Genomic DNA, 23485 nt, shown 5'->3' on the forward strand with positions numbered 1-23485 from the left:
TGAAGAGCCTGCTGCTAAAGAACCTGCTGCTGAAGAACCGGCCGCTGAGGAACCTGCTGCTAAAGAGCCTGTTGCTGAACAGCCTGCCGTTGAAGAACCTACCACTCAAGACCTGGTCGAACCCGAGCCAATACCCGAGGAGCTAGGTGCCGGTGACCCTGTTATTGATAAACCGGTAGCTGAAGAGCAAGTAGAAGGTTTATCTGCTACTGAAGAATCAAAACCAGAAGACCCAATAACTGAAGAGCCTGCAGCCAAGGAACCAGCAAGCGAAGAAGCAGCGGCTGTCGAGGCGGCTGTCGAAGATCCAGCGGAAGATCCTGTTGTTCAGGAGCCTGCAGAGGAACCCGCAGCTGAAGAATCTATTATTAACGAAGCAGCCACTGAAGAGGTTGGTGTTGAGGAACCCGCTGCTGCGGATGCGACAGCTACAGAATCTGAAGCCAAACAACCTGCTGATGTGGATAAACAACCTAAGCCCGAGGAACCTGCGAGTGAGGCACCAACACCAGCTCCAAGTGGCCCTGTAGAAACTTCAGATCAGCCAGATGAAGTGGTTATGGAAAAGGCGAGTGAACAACCTGCTCTTGTAGAAGAGACCACAACTCAGGAAATAGCTACGGCGGAAGAGAATATTCCAAATGAACCTGCTTCAGAATCAACACCAGTAGCGACGGAAGAGGCTTCTGCCGAAGCCCCTGAGGCACCGGTAGCTGAAAAACCTCAGGATGATTCACCCCCGGCCGAGGATGTTGTCAAGGAAGCAGCACCCCCTGAACAGCCAGCAGCAGAACCTGTAGCTAAAGAGGAACCGGTATCATCTCCAACAGAGGAACTGAAGACCATTAAGGAACCAACCCCACAACCCGCACCTGTTGTTGAGGAGAAGCCTGCTGAAGAAATCAAAGAAGAGCCAGTGCCGCAGGCCGTGGAAGCGCCTGTTTCAGAAGATACAGCTTCAAAACCTATCATTGAAGAACCTGCTGCTGTTGAAGATGCCCCTAACCATAAAGCTGCAGAAGAAGCTGCTGTTGAGTCCAAATCCAAATCGCGATCGAAGGAACGATCGAAAGAGCGATCAAAAGAAAAAAGACACAAGAAACACCGACGATCCGCGCCAGCCGAGGAGCCACCACGACCTTCAAAAAGTTCGGGAGAGAAGAAACCAAGCTCTCGTCGACCAAGAGCCGAACGAGAGGTGCGGTCCTCGCCGCCAGTCGATGCACCTGTTGAAGTGAAAGAGACGAAACACACTGGCCAAACGAGGCATAGAAGTAACCGCCCTCGGCCAAACGAGACTGAAGCAGAGCGAGCAGAAAGACGAAAGAGGCGAGAAGCCCGCAGAGCTGAGGCAGAACGTTCAAAGGAAACTGGAAGCCCTAAGGAGGAACATCCCAAGGAAGAACATACCCGGAACCCACCAAAGCGACCTCTTGTGCGGCGATTATCACTATCAGGCCGTGACCGACCTAACGCCGCCCCTAAATCTGCTGGCCCAAGTCAAAACCCGATATCTTCGCTCGCCTCCAAGCCTCTCGCTTTGTTTAGGTTGATTACTACTGGCCAATCAACAGCTCACCAGCCGGTCATGAAAGTGAATGAACGAGCAAAGTCCTCATCTCCAGTTCCTCCCGTCAAGCGGCCGTCACCTCCAAACACATCTGGCTCCTCTACCCATTCTCAGTCGAACTCGGGCTCTCGTTCGCACTCTGACAGGCGCCGTGAAAGAAGGTCAACCAACTCCGAGGAAGTAAGGGAGCGAGCACGACGAAGTAACGCCAGAAGTGAAGAGAACAAATTGCGTGAAAGGAAGTCCCCCAAGACCGATGAAGGGGCAGAGCAAGAAAAGCCCCCCAAGCCGAAGACAGAAGTACCGAAGCCTCGCGAACGAAGGCTAAGCAGAGGCGAGGACAGCAAAGAACGAATGCCTAGCAAACAGGAAGAAGCCAAAGAGAAAGAGCCAGGAAAAGAGCAAGAGCACCGAGAACATCGGGAGCACCGGGAGCACCGTCGAGAACGTCGACGGTCGATGAGACTCGAAGCCCCGGCGGAAAAGACTGCTAAGAAAGAGGACCCTCCGCCAGAACGACTGCGTCGACGCCGCTCGAGTCTACATAAACACCGCGAGGACGCTCCATCAAGCATGAGCTTCAGAGAGAAACTTCGACAAGTCCTTACCGCCGCATGATATTGCCCCATTAATGACTGTTATGATTGTTCATGCCATGTTAGCCATCTCACGATTGATTTTACCCCTACTTTTATATCTTGTTCTTGAGTTTTGTTCATGCATCATCCTATGAGCGTTTTTGAATGATTATTTTTGCCTGCTCCTTTCTCAAGTACTGCATATCACGAACATTACTGTTGGAATAAGGGAATGATGGTGCATTTTCACGGACGGAGTTTCACATATCGATCATATTCTTCAAGCCTTTTTTATTTTTTTTAGTTTTTTCCTAGTTCTCATTTCTTCTTCTAAACTATGTATGATCATGTATCCAAATTGCTATCTTATTTCCGGTGAATTAATGATCATGCCGACTGTATCTCTAGCCCGTAGACGTCCTCTTCAATACGTAGCCCTGAACAATGCAGGAAAATACCACTCTGTAACCTGATCACCAATCGACCCCAGAGTGTCAGCATCCATCCATCCATGTCAGGGTTATCCCGCCCCGTCCCAGGTTGTTCCGATGCCCGAGCCGCTGCAGGGGCAAAAAGTTACCTCGGCATCTCACACTGGCGCATGCGACTCCCGTGACGTTGTCAAGTTAAAAACAACCTCATCGGCTTGCTTCGCAGACAACCAGATCTCGCGCCCTTGATATCATTATCGATACCGTTCTTTTCAATTCCTAACAAGCCCCCGCTCGAGACGGGTCAATTGGCTACTCGTTCTCTTTTTTGGATAGCTCTTACGCCCAAGTTTTAAGAAATCAGCGCCAGGTCGTTGCAGGCATACCACCTACAACCACTACAAGATGGCATCTACCGCTCTCCCAACCCTTGAATATACGCCTGTCGAGGAGATCCCCTCGCGCGTGAAGAGTGTTCGGGCTACCTTTTTTGAACACAAGACTCGACCTATCGAATTCCGTATCCAACAGCTGCGGAAGCTTTACTGGGCGTAAGTGCTAGACATCTAGTACCGGTGGCAGAAGTCTCCAGTCTCTGCCCAGTATATTCATCCATAGTTAGCCCCAGCTGACGCTCTTATTTGTGTTGATTAGTATCAAGGACCGGGAGCACCTGGTGACCGCGGCCCTTAAGCAGGACCTGAACAGACCGGAGTATGAAGCTTATGTCGGAGAGATTGTGTCGACGCTCAACGATATCATATTCATTACTAAAAACCTACCCAAGTGGGCTAAAGATGAAAAGGCTGCTGATATCGACCTGACCTTTTCGCTGATGAGGCCAACCATTCGAAAGGACCCCTTGGGCTGTGTTCTGATTATTGGGTTGGTGCTACACTCTCTTCCTAACCCGACACCACATTTGGCTAACTATCTGCATAGAGCATTCAATTTCCCATTCGTCCTTACTCTTGGTCCACTCCTCGGTGCCATTGCTGCTGGCAACACGGTCGTGGTTAAGCCAAGTGAAGTTTCACCGCACTGCGCCGCCGTGATCCAGGAAATCATTGAAGCTGCTTTAGACCCCACTTGTGTATCTGTCATCCAGGGAAGTGTCCCAGAAACTAAAGCACTGCTTGACGAAAGATGGGATAAGATCTGCTTCACCGGCAGTGCCAGAGTTGGCCGCATTGTTGCTCAAGCAGCAGCCCCAAAGCTTACACCTGTCTTGCTTGAGCTAGGTGGGCGTAACCCTGCCTTTGTTACAAAGCGTGCGGACTTGAGACTTGTTGCCAGGCGTCTACTATGGGGAAAGACGTTCAATGCTGGTCAAATTTGTATATCACAAAACTACATCCTTGTTGACAGGGAGGTTGTTGATCAGCTGGTGGTCGAGTTTGAGAGGGCTATCAAAGAATACTATCCAAACGGAGCCAAAGCATCGCCTGATTACTCCCGTATTATCAACGAGGGTGCTTTCCAGCGCATCAAGCAGATGGTCGACAACACCAAGGGGAAGATCCTTCTTGGTGGATCCATGGATGAGAAGGAGAAATTCATCGAACCAACCGTTGTCCTTGTTGACTCTACCGAGGACTCTCTCATAACCGAAGAGAGCTTTGGGCCAATTATCACTCTCCTGCCCGTATCGAACTTGGACGAGGCAATTAGAATTGCAAATGACGTTGATGGAACTCCATTGGCCCTTTACCCATTTGGATCCAAAGAGGAGACCGCAAAAGGTATTGTTTTTACCTCCCTTCATTATGGTACATTTCTATGCACATGCTAACACCTTGATAGTCCTCTCCTCCGTTCGCTCAGGCGGTGCTTCTGTGAACGACTCATATATGCATGTTTCTATTTCAAACCTCCCATTTGGCGGCGTTGGAGAGAGTGGAACTGGTTGCTACCATGGCCGTAGCAGTTTCGATGCCTTTACACACCAACGCTCCATTACCACAACTCCTGGCTGGGTCGAGCGTATTCTCTCTATCCGCTACCCGCCTTATATCGGTAAACTCGGCAAATACAAAGCTGCCAGTCTCAAGTCTCCTAACTTCAACCGTGCTGGGGAACGAACCTATGGATTGCTTGAATGGATTACCTGGTTTATTACCTTTGGCAAGGGGCCAAACAGATCGGGTGCCGCAAGGGCCACTGCCGCAGCATTGGGTAAGTAAATTTTTTATCAACATATCTTTCCAAATAACTGCTTTCCTTTTCTCTGCTTGGTGTGCTATTAAGATCCTCGGGTCATCTGGTCTGATATCAATTTTATTTTGTCACCTCTGCAGACGCGAAATCTTCGTGATAAAACGTGTACGAGGTCATATTGTCTTACAGTGCTTGATACCCTTTCGACATACGTATATTTATGATTCCCCTGGGCTGTATATAAGATATTCTGTTGCAATAATTTTTATTCCCTTCAAGTCTATTCCTAATGTTTCATTGTCCTGCATCGACGCTTAGTTATGATGGTTGATATGCTAACAACTATTAACAGTCGCAATCGCTATATACCACTACACCAACCGTGGCCCAAAGCTCTAGGTAGCCATGCATACATACTCTTTTTCTCATACGCGTGTTTTACTATTCTCAAATTGGGTTGGAATTTTTGGCATATATACGTTCTTATAAACAACAATAGCTATAATACTAAAATAGTCTTCTTATATACGAGGGTGAAGAGACCATTCCACTTTGCTCCTAACTCTTCCATACCAGGCCTTACTAATAAACGTGCGAATAATTCAGGTGTATAATGTGCGGCGGTATTTCAATTTGCAACATACTATTATAGAGAGGTCAGCTAGGAGTTTTTGATTAAAGTGCCCTTCGCTAGTAAAGCCCAAACTCCTGGGTCGTCTACCATCCAACCTTGGGCTGGTCCTGTTAACAAGATCTTGATAGCCATAAGGTAATTCCCCGGTGGAACAGCCGGAGGGTCCAAGGTTTCCTACTGCGAGTGAATAATAATAGCGACTGCCTCTAGTCAAACGTAACCTTCATATTGAGGTCCCATTAGAAGTCCACGCAGGCCAGGCTCTGCTCGCTACGTTCCAAAGTCATCAAAGCCTTGCAGGAGGAGTCGAGGAAAAAAGGGTACCGCCTAATTGCAGATCTATAGCTAGTTGAGTTATAACTTTTTTTCCTTTGACATTGCCCTGCTTTTAAATATAGACCTTGGACCAAATTGAGGCTATGCATTGCAGGATTTGTAGATGACTACTAGTTCAACACCTAGTCTCAACCCCTTGCCTGCTCACGCAGATATATTTGACACCCTTGTAGGGCTTGACCCCTTCGCCTAAACCTCGACTTCTTCGAGAGTCAACAGTCAAAGAGTCAACACGTATACCACTGGGTAGCCAGCCGCGCACAGAAAACGATACCGAGGCCGATGAGGGCATTAATAAGGCATTGGCCTGCTTTTTCCGCATTTGTTTGACTGTTGGTGATAGACCTTCAGTCTTCTCCGGTTGGGTAGTATCATCTATCGTTGCCCCTGAATCTTGATAGCTTGCGCCCCCAGTTAAGGTCTCGTCATAATATCCTCTGAGAGGGTTCGAAGTTAATCGTCGAGTACGATCTTCACCATCTCCATCAACTATTTCGTCATCATCAAGCTCATGAAGGGGTCCGAGTATGGTTCCTTTTAGCGTGGCTGTGCCAGAGATTGATCCGTCCTTCTCTCTGGTAGGCACGCGCCATTCTAAAGATTCGTTTCCTGGCATAAAGGTCGCTTCTCCCCGACTCGGCTGGATATCAGTAATGTTCCGCACCGATGGTGGTATGGGAACTGTCACCACTACATCATCTAGGCTCGGAGACGACGAGCTACCGCCGATAGTTAAGAAAGAAGGGGTTGATGTTCCAGATCCACGACCTATCGAGTTCCCCATTCCCCCATTCCCACCTATACCAGCTCCACCTCCTCCGCTCCTTGAGGAAGTCCCTGGAAAACTGTTATTTAATGTTAGTCGCACTTCAAAATTTGATCCCGTAGGACCAAGGCCTTTCTTAATATCCACTGTAGCAGGAAGGAATAGCCTTTCCATATGGGCAGGCGGATTGTCATCCTCAGGATTAACAGGGAGCAGGTTGACTTCGTATCCTCCTAATATAAACCGTCCATCAGGGGGCACGAAGCTTAGTTCACCTGGCTTTTCTCTCCAACGTGCCAGACGGACACAAGGATGAAACACAGGTAATTCAATCTTATGCGCAAGACTTCTTTGACCCCCAGGAGCACTTAGGGAAAGAAGCAAATCCGGCACTCCTGATATCTTTGCTGTGAATACTATGGTACCGTGTACCAGTGCTGATATTGGCCTACCAGAGGGGGCAAATATAACCGATAAAGACTCGACTATGTCAACATACAGCTCATTTGAGGTATGTCGCACACCAGAACGTCTCCAAGGTATGGCTGGCGCATTTGCTCCGGCTACTGTGGGAGCGGTAGCAAGGGGTTGACTTAGAGGCTTTGCAAGAGCAGAAGCCTGCGACGCACTATCCCACCACACATACATCGTTAGCAATTATGACATCCATATAGGTGCGGACGCAAGGTGTATTGTGGTCAATATTCACCCAGGCAATCCCACTCCGCTCAATAGCTTGCCCATCCACCCAGGAACGTCAACCGCCTCCTGTAGAGCGTTCGGTTCAGTATTAGATACGATGCCAGCATCGCACATTTCATTCAGTAACTGCCCAACAACGTCATAGCTATTCTGTATCTTCGTTCCGAGTAAAGGCGCGCCGATAAATTCTTCTAGCACATCTATTACTCGGTGGATAAATTCGAGGACGAGAAGCGGTTCTGCCTCGGTGCTGCACGGGACCAGGAATAGGAGATTTGAATGCGAAACTGAGAAGACCGAGATGGGAGGAGAGGCATCGGGGAGGTATACCAGGGACGGTCGAGGAGCCGGATGGGCTAGAAAGAGAGAGAGTATTGCCGTCGCGGGGGGAGGGCGCGAACGGTAGGCATGTTCAAGTATTGGTGTGCTATTACTTAGTGTCAGTATATATTCATTTGCTGGGAGCGGCAGTAGAATAGCTCACTTTGTCTCATCATAAATATAAAGAGCTTCTATAATAGCGCTCATCATTGCGAACGCATCTGTTGTGGAGTGTGGGAGGTTATAGAAGATTTGGTCGAGATAGTTAGATGAGGTTCATCCGAGTTAACTCGAGCGGTGCGTGACCTCATCGGAGTTTTTGGGTTTTCATGGTTTTTACAAGTACAACGCCCAACAGGAGCTGCATCAAAGGACAATATCCCTTCGGTAGGTCCCTATACCCTGGTCTATGGACGTATTTACTGATTTCATGGACGTATTGGCTGATTTCAATGAATAGGCGCTATCTTTCTTTGACCTAATCTGCCATTACATCCAGCAATTAATATGGCAAGGCAGTCCGATGCGCCCTGGGAAATCAACCCCAAAGATATTGAAAAGACGATTGCTCAGGATAAATATGATGACTGTCTGGCGTGCAGAGCTACTGGTATGGACTCTATGTCTATGGATATACGCTAGCGGCTCGTAACTCACTGTCTTTGGTTGTGTAGGGAGTCTGGCACTTGCGGGACTTGGAGGCTGGAGCTATTACACCGGGATGAAGAACCTACGTGAGCAAGAACAGAAGATCTTAGCAAGCGGCTCAAAGTACAGAATGGGATCGAGAAGGCTAGGAGTTATTATGATATCAACTTCACTAGTGGGATTGGGTATATGGAGAGCCTTCAACTGAATAACTTATCAAATAGGAGAATTGACTTGGTGGACTGTACGATATCTTCATTATACGCTTATTTTAAAGAGAAATGCGTGACATTATAGACTGTGTACCATACTGTGTTAGAAACGAATTTACGAGCAGGCCAACTCGAGACTTTATAGGGTATCTCCGATTTCAATGATGCTACCTATCTACATGCATATGATGAGAAATATAGAAAATGCCGTATAAGAAAAGGGCGAAAATAAAAGTCCAAAACGCCTCGACGTTAATGCATCGTAGAGCTCACCGCATATCCATTCTATAATCCGCTAGAATGAGGGGGATTAAAGAAAGAGTATATAACTATAGGAAGCGGCCTCGTTTCGGCCCACCGAATGGGTCTCGGCCGTTTCCGAGGTTCGAGATATCAAAAAACTCGCCAAAGTGGAATTTTCGTTTCGACCCGGCACCGGGCGTGGGGTCTCGGTTGATAGAGCGAGGGTTATGGCGGTTTCCGCTGCCGTGGCGATGTGGTGTTCGAGGTGGACGGGAGTGCACTTCTAGCCTGACTGGGGGATGAGAGGGATGTGAGGTGGTGATCTGCGGGTCGCTTGATAGTGAAGGAGAGCTATCCATGGCGGCTTTCATGTCGATATCCTCTTGCATGGGGAGACTCTGGCCGGCGGTGAAAGTGAAGGCCGCCGTCCGGGGAGGTACTATAGCAATAGGCTCAGAAGGTATGGGCATCAGTGGTGGTGGAGTTTCTGAAGGCTGTCTTGACGGAGCAGCAGCTTCAGGTTGGGGTTTCGAAGCGGTGGTATCAGAATTTGTTTTACGGATGGCAGCCGGTGAGGCGGCACGGTTGGTCTTGTCGGCATCGGTCTTATCATCATCACTGTCGTTTGAAGTCGTTCCAGCCATATCGATCTTTTCCATGACCCAGTTCCTGATCTTCTGCCCTTCACCATCTGTAAAACCTATTTTCTCCTTGTCCAGGAAAGCCCGGAGGTCTTCGAGAGCATCCTGGTATCCAAGTTGCCGTGACTGAGCCTGATCTGATACCGCATTCTTGTAAAGGTTGGTGACTGATAAAGCCGCAGTCTTAAATGCTTGCAGAAGCAGTTCCGGAGGTTGTGCTGCCGTTGTAGACGGAAGTGATTTATTAAGTGACCGCATCGAATCCATGGCTGCGGAGTGGACAATCCTTGACGAAGTAGGCACACAAACTCTCCCCGTATCCCCTATAGATGGTTCAACAGCTTCGAACCGAGATCGATCGGGGGTCCGTGATCGTTATATCGGAATAGTTTTTTTTTCTTTTCTGGCTACACCAACACTCAGATTTGTGTCTGGCGAAGTGGGGGGGATTCGGTTTTCTGGACAGGCCACAACGAATCGAGCAGCCAAGCTCGCGGAAGCCGGATGAGTCAAGCAGCAGCCGGTCGAGGGAGGGAGCGCACAGCGTATATCGGCCGGGCGAATGTAGGTCGGGGGTGACGCTGGAGTCCGACGAGGCCAGAGGCTGAGGTTGAAGTTGCTTTGGTGGAGAAACAGGCGAAGAGACACAAGAGATGACTATATTTTTGGGCCGTGACGGCTTTTGACGGGCTGGCGGAGACGCGGAGATTCCTTTCTCCCGGCCTCTTTCTACGGGCTGCCCAGGTTGCCTAGACGGAAGGGAAGAGAGGTTGAGGGCAGCAGGAGAAGTGAGAGTGATGCCTTGCTGCTCTTGGGAGAGTGAGAGCCGGAGTGTTTCTCTTTGTATGCCCACGTAGACATGCAGTTGATTATTTGGTTGTACCTTGGGAGTTTATCCTGGTGTCTTGGTAGTTAGCTAGAGGCAGCTAGGGTTGAAGACCTTGTTAAGCAGTCACTGGATCTGAGCAGTCACTGCGCTCCAGTCACGGCGATGCCAGCTGCTTGTCTAGCTGCACCTTAACTGTCTGTATTCTGTCCTTGTAATATAAATATTCTACATTCTACATTCTACTATTTTTCTTCTTCTTCTTCTTCTTCTTGTTCTTTTCTTTTATTTTTATTTATTATTATTATTATTATTATTTTTTTTTTTTACTTTTCGGCGTCTTTTTAGGCTTTCGGAGTTTCTTTTATCCATCGGCAAAACATTTCTCCCTCCGGCTTACTCATCCTCTTGATTTATCTGCTTACTCATCTAAATTGACCAATCAGCGCGTCTTCAGCCTCTTCTTTTTTTCTGTCCTGCCGAAAAAAGAAAAAAAGTCTCGCGGTTTTGTTCGTTTCGAGGGTTTTCACCTTCTCAGCGTTCGCCATCCAGCTTCTTCCTCTCCTCCCTCACACATACGCAGGAACAGGCACATACCCGGACGGCCAGGCCATGAGCAGTCGCGCTCCAGATACCGCTGTTTCTTCCTGCTTACCTACTCGCTACTAGATCTATTACTTACCTCTCTCTCGCCGTTTTAACGAGTCTTATAGCGCGTTCCCCTGCTATAAATCTATATATCGAACCCCGGTGAGCCGCTGCCTGGACATGGCTCCGGTGCAAGAACTTCCCTCAACGGGCGACGAAGACGTCACGATGGTGGATGCTGCCGAGTACCAGCCTTCCGACGATGCTCGGGACGACCAAGATATGAAGGTACGCTTGCAGGACGCGTTAAGCTGTTGCGGACGTGGGGAGATGCCACCTTTATGGAAAACGGGATGCAGATGCCCAGGCTAACACTTTGCACTTTTCTTCCGCTTTAGGAGTACCAAGATACACCTGACTACACGGTAAGCCTCTATCTATAACCGCACAATGCTGCGTTTCAGTGCTGATGGTGGTAGGATTCCGATACGAACCCAAATACCACCGCAAGTAGTGTTGCAGGCGATACTGCTCCAGATGGCCGGAAACGAAGGACAGAGGCCTTCCAGCTACGCAAAAGCGTCCTCGGTAAAAAACACGGACGTCTTGGTGAGTCAATGGTATGTCGTACATGCGCATACCGAATTATCGCATACTGGTCTTGATACTTATTTCTCACTCTATATAGGAAGATGATTCAATTCGACGATTCCGTTACCTACTCGGACTAACTGACTTGTTCCGCCACTTTATCGACACTAATCCTAACCCTCGGATCAAGGAAATCATGGCCGAAATCGATCGTCAGAATGAAGCCAAATCAGGCTCGAGGAAAGGAGCTACTAGAAAAGGCGGTGCAGCAGGAGAACGCCGACGAAGAACAGAACAAGAAGAGGACGCAGAGCTTCTGAAGGATGAGAAACGGGGAGGAAAGACTGAAACCGTCTTTCAGCAGTCGCCTTCATTCATCCAGGGAGGTGAAATGCGTGATTACCAGATTGCCGGCCTGAACTGGCTGGTTTCGCTACACGAAAATGGTATCTCAGGCATATTAGCTGACGAGATGGGTCTTGGGAAGACTCTCCAGACCATTTCCTTTTTGGGATATCTTCGACATATTTGCGGAATCACAGGCCCTCATCTCGTTGCTGTTCCGAAGTCGACTTTGGATAACTGGAAACGGGAGTTTGGAAAATGGACACCCGATGTCAATGTCTTGGTTTTGCAGGGAGCCAAGGATGAACGCCACCAACTCATTAACGAGCGCCTAGTCGACGAGAAATTCGATGTGTGCATCACCAGTTACGAGATGATCCTTAGAGAAAAGTCGCATTTGAAGAAATTCGCCTGGGAGTATATTATTATCGACGAGGCGCATCGAATCAAGAATGAAGAGTCATCCCTCTCACAGATTATTCGTGTGTTCAAGTCCAGAAACCGACTCTTGATCACGGGAACCCCTCTGCAAAACAACCTCCACGAACTATGGGCATTGCTAAACTTTTTGCTTCCTGATGTGTTCGGTGACTCCGAGGCCTTCGATCAATGGTTCTCTAACCAAGAGGCGGACCAGGACACAGTCGTTCAGCAGCTACACAGAGTCCTTCGGCCGTTTTTGCTACGCCGAGTGAAAAGTGATGTGGAGAAGAGCTTGCTCCCAAAGAAGGAACTCAATCTTTATGTTGGCATGTCAGAGATGCAAGTTAAATGGTACCAAAAGATTCTCGAAAAGGATATCGATGCAGTCAACGGCGCTCAGGGTAACCGAGAATCCAAGACTAGACTTCTAAACGTTGTCATGCAGCTGCGCAAGTGCTGCAACCACCCTTATCTGTTCGAAGGAGCAGAGCCAGGCCCACCTTATACTACTGACGAGCATCTTATCGACAATTCCGGAAAGATGGTCATTCTAGACAAGTTGCTCAACCGTTTGTTCAAGCAAGGCAGCAGAGTGTTGATCTTTTCACAGATGAGTCGTGTTCTCGACATTCTAGAGGACTACTGCGTTTTCAGGGGACATGAATACTGCAGAATCGACGGCTCAACTGCCCACGAGGACCGTATCCAGGCGATCGACGAGTACAACCGCCCAGGCTCTGAGAAATTTGTATTCCTTCTGACCACTCGTGCTGGTGGACTGGGTATAAACTTGACAACAGCTGATATTGTCATCCTGTTTGACAGTGACTGGAATCCTCAGGCTGATCTCCAGGCTATGGACCGAGCTCATCGTATCGGCCAGACTAAGCAGGTCGTTGTGTTCAGATTTATCACTGAGAAGGCCATCGAAGAAAAGGTGCTGGAACGAGCAGCTCAAAAACTTCGATTAGATCAGCTCGTCATTCAACAGGGTCGCGCTCAACAACAGGCTAAAAATGCAGCTTCCAAGGATGAACTCCTGAGCATGATTCAGCACGGCGCTTCCGATGTGTTTAGCTCTACTGGAGGTACCTTCGGCAGTGGCAAGGATATTTCCGAAGATGATATCGAGGCCATCCTAAAGAAAGGTGAAGAGCGTACCGCTGAGCTCAAAAACAAATATGAAAAGCTCGGAATTGATGACCTGCAGAAGTTCTCTTCAGAAAATGCCTATGAATGGAATGGAAAGGACTTTACTAACCGCAAGAAAGACATCGGTTTGAATTGGATTAACCCTGCAAAGCGTGAACGCAAAGACCAGTCATATACAATTGGCAGCTTCTACAAGCAGACTTTTACAAAGCCTTCTGAACCCAAGCCTAAAGTACCTAAGGCACCAAAACAGACTACTATTCATGACTGGCAATTCTTCCCCCCTAAACTTCAAGAATTGCAAGACAAAGAGACTGCATACTTCCACAAGGAGATTGGTTATAAAGCCGCTTTGCCTGAAGGTCCTGAAGAGTCAGTTAGTGATAGGGAAGCAGAACGCGAACTTGAGCAGCAAGAGATCGATAATGCTGTACCTCTAACTGCGGAAGAGCAAGAGGAAAAGGCCAAATTATCCGCAGAAGGTTTCTATAATTGGAACCGACGAGACTTCCAGCAATTCATCAATGGTTCGGCTAAGTTTGGACGTACCAATTATGAAGACATGGCCACCGAAGTGGACAGCAAAACCCCCGAAGAGATCAAAGAGTATGCTAAAGTGTTTTGGAAGAGATACACTGAGATTCTCGACTATCCGAAGTATATCCGCATTATCGAACAGGGTGAAGAAAAGATGAGGAGAATGAATCAACAACGCAAGCTCCTCCGCAAGAAAATGGGACAGTACCGTGTTCCTCTCCAACAGCTGAAGATCAACTATACCGTCTCAACGACCAACAAGAAAGTATACACTGAAGAAGAGGATCGCTTCTTACTTGTTATGCTTGACAGGCACGGTGTTGATGGAGAAGGTCTATATGAAAAAATCCGCGACGAAATCCGGGAAAGCCCACTGTTCCGATTCGACTGGTTCTTCCTATCCCGTACCCCTGTTGAGATTGGTCGAAGATGCACCACCCTCCTGAATACAATTGCTAAAGAGTTTGAGGGCGATACTAAAGAAACTAATGGAGACAACAAAGCCAAAGCACGCACGCGGGATGAAGAGACTGAAAACGGCGATGATACTGGCCCAGCAAAGAAGAAGTCAAAGGGCGCTGCTCCTGCAGTGGTAAGTTATAAATAGTCTTTATTTGCACCCTTAAGACAGGGCAAAGCTAACAAGACTATAGAATAAAAAGCTCAAAGCTGTTCAGTCCAATAGCAAAGCGACATCAACAAACACTTCTAGAGCTGGAAGCGTCTCTTCCTCTGGCCCAACCAAGAGCAAATCAAAGAAGCGGTAGAACTCCTAAAGAGGTCCTAGTTTCTTTTCGTTTTAAATATTAGGTGCATGTATGATAACTTTACTTTTTTAACTGGCGTACGGTTTGGGAGAAGAGAGGTATATACGGCGCTTTGGAGGCCAAGGGTTGACTTCACTACAAGAGTGGTTCTACTTTACAACAACCTCGCGGTTCCTCTACCGTAATAAAATATACTTCCAACTTTGTAACGTACATTTAGATCATTTTGAGTTTCAACATGTGTCTTTATTGATAACTTGAACCTTTTAGCAAGGATGTGTGCAATGGTCAAATTTAAGTCGTGGGTAATATAATCCGCTCTCTACGCCCAATGCCAATATACAAGACTCCAAAATGCTCCTCTGCTTTATAGTACAATATGTATAAGGCCATGAACGCCGGAAACACACATTGGGATAACAATACAATAGTGGCGTGGAATGGAAAGGATATCAATATAAATACTAGAGGGAAGCCCAAAGACTTAGAAGACACGGTTCGTGTTTTCGGTAGGGGTATCTGCTGAATCTTGTGTCTCACCACTGCTGGAAAGTGGTCTGCGAGAGAGAAAAGCCTCGCATAATAATGCAGAGGCCACGCTGACATTCAAACTGGAAACACCAGCAGTATCGTCGCGAATGTTATCTGAATAAGCTCCGGGGATAGTAACAAATGAATCTGCCCTATTCTTTATCTTCTGCTGCAGGCCTGAGCCCTCACCCCCTAACATCAACACACATGGTGCCTTTGTGAGCTCAGAAGATAGAGAACTCAGGCTATTCATGACGGGGATTTTTCGGGTATAGTCATTAACTAGCGTTGCATCAGGGGCATCTGCTGCGAAAAATTTCCAGCCATTCGCTTGAGATGCTGTCATAAAAGTGCTAACATCACGAACTGAGAGAATAGGAATGGCCTCAGTTGCACCAGCAGCAGCTTTCATAACGACAGGAGATATGGGTGCTGAATTCTGCGACGAAAAAGCAATTGCATCTGCACCAAACCAGTAAGCACTTCGAAAGATGGCCCCAAGGTTTCCTGGGTCAAGTATCCCATCGAGTAGTAGAGTGAAGGGGAACCGGGATGCTTTGCTGTCTTTCCTTCGAGCATCGAATTGGATGTGGCCATCTGTGCCATTTACAGCAGCTTGTTCTTCGGGCTGAGCGGCCAATTGAGCCAGGAAATGTGAGTTGGACTTGGAAACGACCGTTTGGAAGCTTAGAACTGGAGGCTTCGGAAGTGGGGATGCCTCCAAGACCATGCCATTATGAGGCCGCTTTCCAGTCATCTTATCCAGCGTAGTTTTCCAGGGGCCGGTAACATGTTTAACCTGCGCACCCGCTAAGCTTGCATATTTAGCAATAGCGCGTATTTCGGGCTGTTCCCACTTTGGCACCCCGGAGCGATCCCGGGATGATTCTTCAAACAGGTATAAGGTATGTAATTTTCGGCGGCCACATCTTACCGCAGCATTGACTGCGGATGTTCCATATATGAACTCCGAGACGGGAGAAGAATATGGTATCTGTTGAGGCGGCACAACATAGACTTTACTGGACAAAGGGTGGTGGATATCCATTACTTCATCCTCTGATTTTGCATATCCTCCCATCTGCTGTCTGGCGCTCAGCACACTGCTAGCTTCGAGCTTCCTCACTCCCACGTTATCTATATATGTCGGTGGTTTCCTTCTTTCCCTCCGCCAGTGTGTCGTTTCGCTGGACCGAATAGACGATTCCGGGTATCGTCGCGAGGAGTCCGATGTAAGAGTTCTGCTATGCGCTTTGCTGCCCGGTAATTCTTGGTGCTGACGTTGGAACTGTAGTGGATATTCGTCTCTAGAGAGACCGTTCATGCGAGCAGGCATCTTATCATTCGGATTTGAAGCATCAGACCTTTCGTCCCGCCTCCAGTTTGATATTCCGCCTGCTCGTGGGCCATAGCTGTTGGCATCGTGCTTATTTACCGTGTATCTCTGGCTCACATTTTCTGCATTTCGAGGCGGAGATGAAACTCGTCCACGTCGGATCCACGGCGCATTTTCTTTCTTAGGGGTTCCAAATCCACGGCCTTTTCTGATCCCGGTTGTAATGGCTGAGTTTACTGACAGACACCGAATGGAGTTCACACCTTGTAAAACGAGTAAACCCTGCAAGCGTAAATTAGCAGTACTAGAAGCCGGGAGCCTAGAAGATAATAGCAGCATAGCGCCCGTAAAACAAGGATATACAGGGTCCCCAGATGTTCCCTCTGCTTTTCGTGAGATCGCAACAGAGAAGAAAAGGAAAAGACAAAAAGACAGAAAAGCTGCAGAGATCAAAATGTCTGTTTGAGCCTCATCTGATTATATAATCTGTAACTATCGATTAGTTAATCTTATCAGTGATTAGTCATCTTTCATCTTTCTCATTGAGCTTTTCTTCTTTGTTTGCCCTGTTGAAACGGCTTTCATGGTTTCATTGTACTATTTCTAAAAGGAAAAAATAATGGTCGCGATTAGCTGCAGGAGAGCAGTGCCTTGTTTCCCTTCTCTGTACAAGCATCTTTGCTTCGCGTTTGAAACGTCATATCAGAGCTAAATTGATTTACAACACGCGATAAAGTTGTAATAGTTGCCACCAGAGTTTCTGTAGATACGGTATTTTACAAATATATTACCGTTCCGAGGGCTAAAGGTCGGTATTTTAGTGTATTTATGGTACATCATCAAACGTTTCGATTGTTCCAAAACGGAAGCGAAAATAGAAGAATAGCAGTGAACACATATCAAACCCCCTGAAGCCCCGTTTACGCGCAGTATACGCCGTTGTTGAAGGGCATTTTACGGAAGAGATGAGGTGAATAAGAGAGCAGCCTGCGCTGTCTCTTTCCCCCCATGTCTGCCAGGCGCGTTCGCTTCCAACGTCGCGACTGAGAGCTAACTGAGCTACTGGTGACAGGACATCTTAACGGGAGAGACTATTTCGCTCGTGTCTAGCGGGAAACCATGCGGCCGTTCCAGGACCTCGCTATTTCCTCCTCTCCGGAGACTTCTGACGGGGAGACAGCGAATTTCATTCTAAGCCAGTTCACGGCCATAAACACGACAGGGCCTCCAGCAAAACCTCGGGCTACGAGATTGGTCCCATGTGTTGAAATTCCCAAGAAAAGCCTCAATAAGGATGATTATCCATATCTACCTGGCTATTCGACCGTAGATCACATAAGATCTAAGGTAGAAAACCTCACTTCGGATTCATACGAGGTAGTACTCAAAAGTGGTGATATCAGAGTGGTAAGTACTGTTTCAAATGCTCTCTCGCCCAATTACCAGGCTATTGTCTAACAGGTCTATAGCTATCATTGAGCAAGATCCAATCACTCAAAGGTGGCCGTGGAGCGCTGTCAACGTTTAACTCCCAAAATACTTACTCCAGCTCTGAGTCTCCGTCTACCAGCAGCTCAGAGGATGAGCTTATATCACCCCATCCGACTACTCGACGGTTAAGGAGATCTAGGGCAGTTGGTTCTATCAATGGCTCTACACGGCCTAGGAGCCTTCGTCAAAGAACACTGGCCAAGGTCAACTATTCAATGCGCCTTAGTAGTGTTGAATCTGAAGGTTCCGGCACTCGGAGAAGATCTAGCCGGCTAAACCCTCGCCGTGGCCGATCGCCTGAAGATTTAATAGAAATAGACAGTGATGATTCTAGCGAGGATACCCAGAGAAGGACACGCGCTAAAAGACGAAAAGTTATAAACCTCCCCGTGCGAGAACCCCGCAATGGAGTACGTACTTCTCAGAGGACTCGAAAGCAAGTCGGGAACATGGCCGAAAGATTGGAGGATGACATATCCGAAGTAGAGGTGGCCCAGAAAGAGACGAAGTACTCAGCTGCACAGGAGAAATTTTATAGATTACCAAAAGATGATCCCTTTGCGCTTCGTCATCAATCTGCCTGCAGGGTCTGTTATACTGTTGGAGACAGCTCCGAAAAGGGGGTTCTGGTCTACTGTCAGGGATGCACAGATTCATACCACCAAGTGTGTCTTGGGTCCCGCGGCACCCGGACTCATCTGGTCAGCAAAGTAACTTCAAAGTTGTTTGTGTTGCAATGTCGTTTCTGCATTGGGCTTGCTCGTGAGAAAGACCCGACGGCCCCCCATCATGGCACCTGTACCGGTTGCAAATCTCCTGGAGAAATGACAAAACCATTAAGGACGCGCTTGACCACGAGACAAGAGCATATACAACGTGAAGAGAATGGCGGAGAGGATCCATGTATTAATGTTGATCAAACTATACTGAGCCTGCCGGAAAATGTCATGTTTCGCTGTGACTCATGTAAACGCAGCTGGCACATGCACCATTTACCTAGAAAATCCGGAACGTCATACACCATTGATGATGGCCTGGAAGATACCGAGTTGTCTGAGAAGAGGTTTAAAGAGTATTCTCGCCGTTGGACTTGCAATGAGTGCGCTAATCTTCCGGGAGAAATTGAAACCTTGGTTGCTTGGAGGCCGACCAACCTAGACAACTATACTCCAGGATACTCTTGTGATGAGATTGAAGAGGATGCTAAAGAATATTTGATAAAATGGCGGAAGCTCTCTTACTTTCAAACTTCCTGGATGCCAGGCCCTTGGGTTTGGGGGGTTGCAGCCCATGTTACACGCAAGGCGTTCAATAAATCTGAAGATGGGCAAAAGCCCCGAATGACCACCGAAGATGCTATACCCGAAGATTACCTTCAAGTGGACATTGTATTTGATGTTCAATACTCAAACGTGGTTTCTGAGCGAACTCTTGAGATTGATCTAGCTCGGGCTGACGAAGTTGAAACCGCTTATGTGAAATACAGGGGTCTTCCTTATGAGTCTGCAGTCTGGGAAAAACCCCCAGACCGAAAGAATGTTGAGAGATGGCAAAGCTTTGTGTCAGCATACGAGGACTGGGTTCTCGGTAACCATATTCAAATTCCTAGGCGCGGTACATTGAAAAGACACCTTGATCATGTTCGTTCGAAGGATTTCGCCAAGCATTGGGTGCGTAAGAAGCAGCCTGAAATACTCGTGGGAGGAGATTTAATGGACTACCAACTTGAAGGGCTAAATTGGATATATTTCATGTGGTATAAACAACAGAGCTCAGTGCTCGCGGATGAGATGGGGCTGGGTAAAACCATCCAAGTCATCTCCTTCTTCGCCACTTTAATCCAAGACCACAATTGCTGGCCTTTTCTGGTAGTTGTTCCAAACTCGACTTGTGCAAATTGGAGACAGGAGATTAAAAGATGGACGCCAAGTCTCCGAGTTGTTACGTGCTATGGCTCGGCGGCTGCTCGGAAGATTGCTCAAGAGTACGAGATGTTCCCCTGTTCATCCAAGGAACTTCGGTGCCATATTGTCGTGACATCCTATGAAAGTATGATCGAGGACAAGACTAGGAAGTTATTCTCAAACATCCCTTGGGCAGGGCTGGTTGTCGATGAAGGACACCGACTAAAGAATGACAAGAACCAGCTTTATGAAACTCTCTTAAAGATGTCGGTCCCCTTTACATTGCTCCTTACGGGAACACCGCTCCAGAACAACATTCGTGATTTATTCAATATCCTCCAGTTCTGCGACCGCTCTCACAATGCAGTTGCTCTAGAGGAGGAATATAAGGAAATGACTAACGAAAACGTGAATAAACTCCATGATATGATCAGGCCATTCTTTCTTCGACGAACCAAAGCCCAGGTGCTGTCATTCCTTCCACCTGTGGCGCAAATCATATTGCCTGTTTCTATGACCATTGTGCAGAAAAAGCTATACAAGTCAATTCTTTCTAAAAATTCACAGCTAATCAAGTCTGTGTTTAAGAATACTGGCACAAATTCAACTGTCAAACAGAGCGAACGCCACAATCTGAACAATATTCTGATGCAGCTTCGGAAATGCCTGTGTCACCCCTTCGTCTACTCAAAGGCCATTGAAGATAGAGGCGTCAATTCCACCTTACTACACCGGAACATGGTTGAAGCATCAGCCAAGCTCCAGCTGTTAGAGCTTCTACTACCCAAGCTCCAGGAGCGGGGGCACAGAGTTTTAATATTCAGCCAGTTTTTGGACTTTTTAGACATTGTGGAGGACTTCTTGGATGGCCTTGGCCTTAAACATCTTCGTCTCGATGGCAGCATGACGTCGCTAAAGAAACAGAAGAATATCGATGCTTATAACGCGCCGGGTTCCGAGTACTTTGCATTTCTCCTTTCTACAAGGGCCGGTGGCGTTGGCATCAACCTAGCAACAGCAGATACAGTTATTATTCTGGATCCCGACTTCAACCCACACCAAGATATACAAGCTTTATCCAGAGCTCACCGAATCGGGCAGAAGAAGAAAGTCATGGTTTTCCAGCTGATGACCCGCGGATCTGCTGAGGAGAAAATTATGCAGATTGGAAAGAAGAAAATGGCGCTGGATCACGTACTTATTGAGCGAATGGATGCCGAGGATGATGATGAACTTGATCTGGAAGCTATCCTGCGCCACGGCGCGGAAGCATTATTCGATGATAATAACACTGGTGATCTCGTTTACGATTCGCAATCCGTTAATAAACTGATTGACCAGAGTGAAGTGGAAAACACCAAGGTGGGTAATGACACTTCTGCAGAATCGCAATTTAGTTTCGCAAGGGTATGGATCAACGAATCAATGGAGGATGCACTTGGTGATAGTGAATCTACACCACCACCAAGTAATACTGTTTGGGAAAAGATCCTTCAGGAGCGAGAAAGGGCAGCAGAGCAGGAAGCGAGGGCCAAGGCAGAAGCATTCGGGAGAGGCAAACGCAAGCGTCAGGTATGGCACCAACCTGCAAATTTACTCAATCTCTCTATGCTAAACATGCTATTTTTAGGCCATCAATTACCGAGGCCACGACAGGAATAACAACGCAGATAATGATAGCGACGTTGAATTCAACGGCCCATCTGAGTCTGATACTGATATTACTGCAACGTCTGAACGGTCAGAGATGTCTGGGAAACGCGCTGGTAAGATTCATTCGGTAAATTCTCTTCATTTACATATATTCACGCGGTCTGTTAGCCCGCCCCTTCAAACGCGCTAGCATTGCCTATCCCGACGGCGATATGGAAACGCAATCCGCCCTGAACGAGAAGCATCCTTGCGTAGCATGCGACCATCTTCATCCCGTTGGCTACTGTCAACTCAGGCTTGCTGGAGTTGAGCACTGCGGCCTCTGCGGAATCGCCCACCTTGGCCACCTGCGAACATGTCCACACCTTCAATCTGAGCTACAAGTCGCATCAATGCTTGGCTCATTACGACAAAGTACGGAACGAAGCGACCTTGTTGAAGCAGCTACTAAATATCTAAGAGGAATTCGCGGACACCTTGTCGCAGCGCGTAAGAAAGCCGCTTCTCAAGAGCAAACGCAATACACGATGACTACGAATCCTCCTCCAGCTCCTCCTTATACCCAAAACCCCCATCCGCAAAATCATCCCGAATATTCCTATACCGTACCAGCACCCAACCCACCACAATTGTTGAATTCCTTCCCTGACCCTAGTTACCCTGTAGCTCCCCCACGACCAGGGAAGCCACATGTCCAGCACCAACCCAGCCGCCCCCATTCTTCTGCTACACCTCAAGGGTATAGTTCGCCCTATGCCCCAAGTCAGAACTCATACTCTAATTACTACACATCTCAAGGCTAGCCCTAGCTAAACAGAATAAGGATTGCAATGCCCTTTGTTCGGTAGAATGGCCTCCTTGATGCCTTTACCTACTCCGAACCATCAAACTCTCAGTGGCTACCTCTCAACCAAAATTACCCTTCATGTACATTATGGATTTCAACGGTCCTTGATACCATATTGATAAAGCATCTGTAGAATAGACAGCCGAAACAATTTCAGCTTCATACTAAGAGTCGCTCTTTGCCGTCGTCGTCTCCTTACTCCAACCAATCCTTCAGGGGTGATCAATTTTGGGGAAACAACAGCCCCTTCCCCCCACAGTTCCTGTCACGTGACCAACCCTTTGCAACGAACCTTAAGCCAACTTCAAACGTCGTTAAGAAGAAAATGATAGACGGGAGAGCAAGCAGCAATCAAGGGGTTATTTGATAGAGAACGTATAGAAACGTGTTTATGCTGCCTAGGAACTTACATTCCACGCATCTACTGCCTTTGCTGGTGACCAATACGTCGCTCCGGGCGGAAGAATGCTCCTACACCAGTCGAGATATCAACATACTACACCACAGTGCTGTAGTATGCGCCATAAAACTATCATATCTAAGAAAATGTACAGGCGCCTTGCCAAAGCCTCAGGACTGTCACCTGCGTTTTAATACGGGGAGCGGGGGCGTGGCAGTGTATCCCTCCGAGATGGCATCTTCCGTCTTCTTTAATGCAAGTTTGTTGATTTGTTTGGTTGAATGTCAACATAGGAGAGACCTCCACCCCCTGTTCCTCTTGAGGACTTATACCACCTAATCCTGACAGCTAAACTGTTGGTTTAGTTTATGTCTTATTTCATACCAGATGCTATTGAATCTAGGCCTCTTTGCTCTAGCAAGCTTGCTGATATCAAGCTCCTCTGCTCTCTGCCTAGCGGATGCAAAGTCCCGTTAAACCCACAGTTAAGCCGCCAGCACGGATGCACTTTTGGTCTTCTTGCCAGTACAAACTGTCAGACTGTCTGAGGCTAAGAAACAAAGATCTTCTGGCAAACACCGATCGCTTATCGCCAGTAGATTAGATCCGTCTCTTCTCTTCTCTCTCCCACACACACACACAAGAAGTGTTTCTTAAAATGCCTGGCCTCCCCTTACATCTTACTTTCTGTCTTACTCCATTGCTGCCTCTCTTAGAGTGAAGAAGAAGCCTTTATCTAGCTCCACTGTTGATCTATATACTGTCTCTTCTCCACAAAAAGAAGAAGAAGGGAAGAAAGGCCCTCTAGTGAATGGCATTCTGATGCAAAGTTATTCACTTGCTCCTCTTTCTCCG

At 47.6% G+C, this 23485-nt stretch overlaps 7 protein-coding genes across 7 annotated transcripts; 4 read left to right on the top strand and 3 right to left on the bottom strand.

Moving 5' to 3' along the window:
• Window positions 1–82: 82 nt before the first annotated feature.
• On the top strand, window positions 83–2188 carry TRV_07385 (PE repeat family protein; the record flags this gene model as incomplete). The annotated part of the gene is made up of 1 exon (XM_003018548.1): window positions 83–2188. A coding segment is annotated over one exon (2106 nt), but the record flags the coding sequence as incomplete, so codon positions are not given.
• A 796-nt stretch (window positions 2189–2984) lies between these two features.
• On the top strand, window positions 2985–4762 carry TRV_07386 (uncharacterized protein; the record flags this gene model as incomplete). Its single annotated transcript, XM_003018549.1, has 3 exons — window positions 2985–3130; window positions 3234–4348; window positions 4383–4762. The coding sequence occupies 3 exons, from the start codon at window positions 2985–2987 to the stop codon at window positions 4760–4762; spliced, it is 1641 nt and encodes a 546-aa protein (XP_003018595.1).
• A 1059-nt stretch (window positions 4763–5821) lies between these two features.
• TRV_07387 (uncharacterized protein) lies at window positions 5822–7120 on the bottom strand (the record flags this gene model as incomplete). Its single annotated transcript, XM_003018550.1, has 1 exon — window positions 5822–7120. The coding sequence occupies one exon, from the start codon at window positions 7118–7120 to the stop codon at window positions 5822–5824; it is 1299 nt and encodes a 432-aa protein (XP_003018596.1).
• A 1564-nt stretch (window positions 7121–8684) lies between these two features.
• On the bottom strand, window positions 8685–9506 carry TRV_07388 (uncharacterized protein; the record flags this gene model as incomplete). The annotated part of the gene is made up of 1 exon (XM_003018551.1): window positions 8685–9506. The coding sequence occupies one exon, from the start codon at window positions 9504–9506 to the stop codon at window positions 8685–8687; it is 822 nt and encodes a 273-aa protein (XP_003018597.1).
• A 1327-nt stretch (window positions 9507–10833) lies between these two features.
• TRV_07389 (uncharacterized protein) lies at window positions 10834–14468 on the top strand (the record flags this gene model as incomplete). The annotated part of the gene is made up of 4 exons (XM_003018552.1): window positions 10834–10941; window positions 11133–11273; window positions 11342–14293; window positions 14355–14468. 4 exons carry the CDS (start codon window positions 10834–10836, stop codon window positions 14466–14468), a joined length of 3315 nt encoding a protein of 1104 aa, XP_003018598.1.
• A 484-nt stretch (window positions 14469–14952) lies between these two features.
• TRV_07390 (RNA methyltransferase, TrmH family) lies at window positions 14953–16674 on the bottom strand (the record flags this gene model as incomplete). Its single annotated transcript, XM_003018553.1, has 1 exon — window positions 14953–16674. The coding sequence occupies one exon, from the start codon at window positions 16672–16674 to the stop codon at window positions 14953–14955; it is 1722 nt and encodes a 573-aa protein (XP_003018599.1).
• Window positions 16675–17454: 780 nt separating this feature from the next.
• TRV_07391 (uncharacterized protein) lies at window positions 17455–22186 on the top strand (the record flags this gene model as incomplete). Its single annotated transcript, XM_003018554.1, has 4 exons — window positions 17455–17742; window positions 17805–21302; window positions 21361–21496; window positions 21552–22186. 4 exons carry the CDS (start codon window positions 17455–17457, stop codon window positions 22184–22186), a joined length of 4557 nt encoding a protein of 1518 aa, XP_003018600.1.
• Window positions 22187–23485: the final 1299 nt, after the last annotated feature.

The sequence above is a fragment of the Trichophyton verrucosum genome (genome assembly GCF_000151505.1).
Source record: "Trichophyton verrucosum HKI 0517 chromosome Unknown contig01001_1.f1.exp, whole genome shotgun sequence".
Classification (NCBI taxonomy): Eukaryota; Fungi; Ascomycota; class Eurotiomycetes; order Onygenales; family Arthrodermataceae; genus Trichophyton; species Trichophyton verrucosum.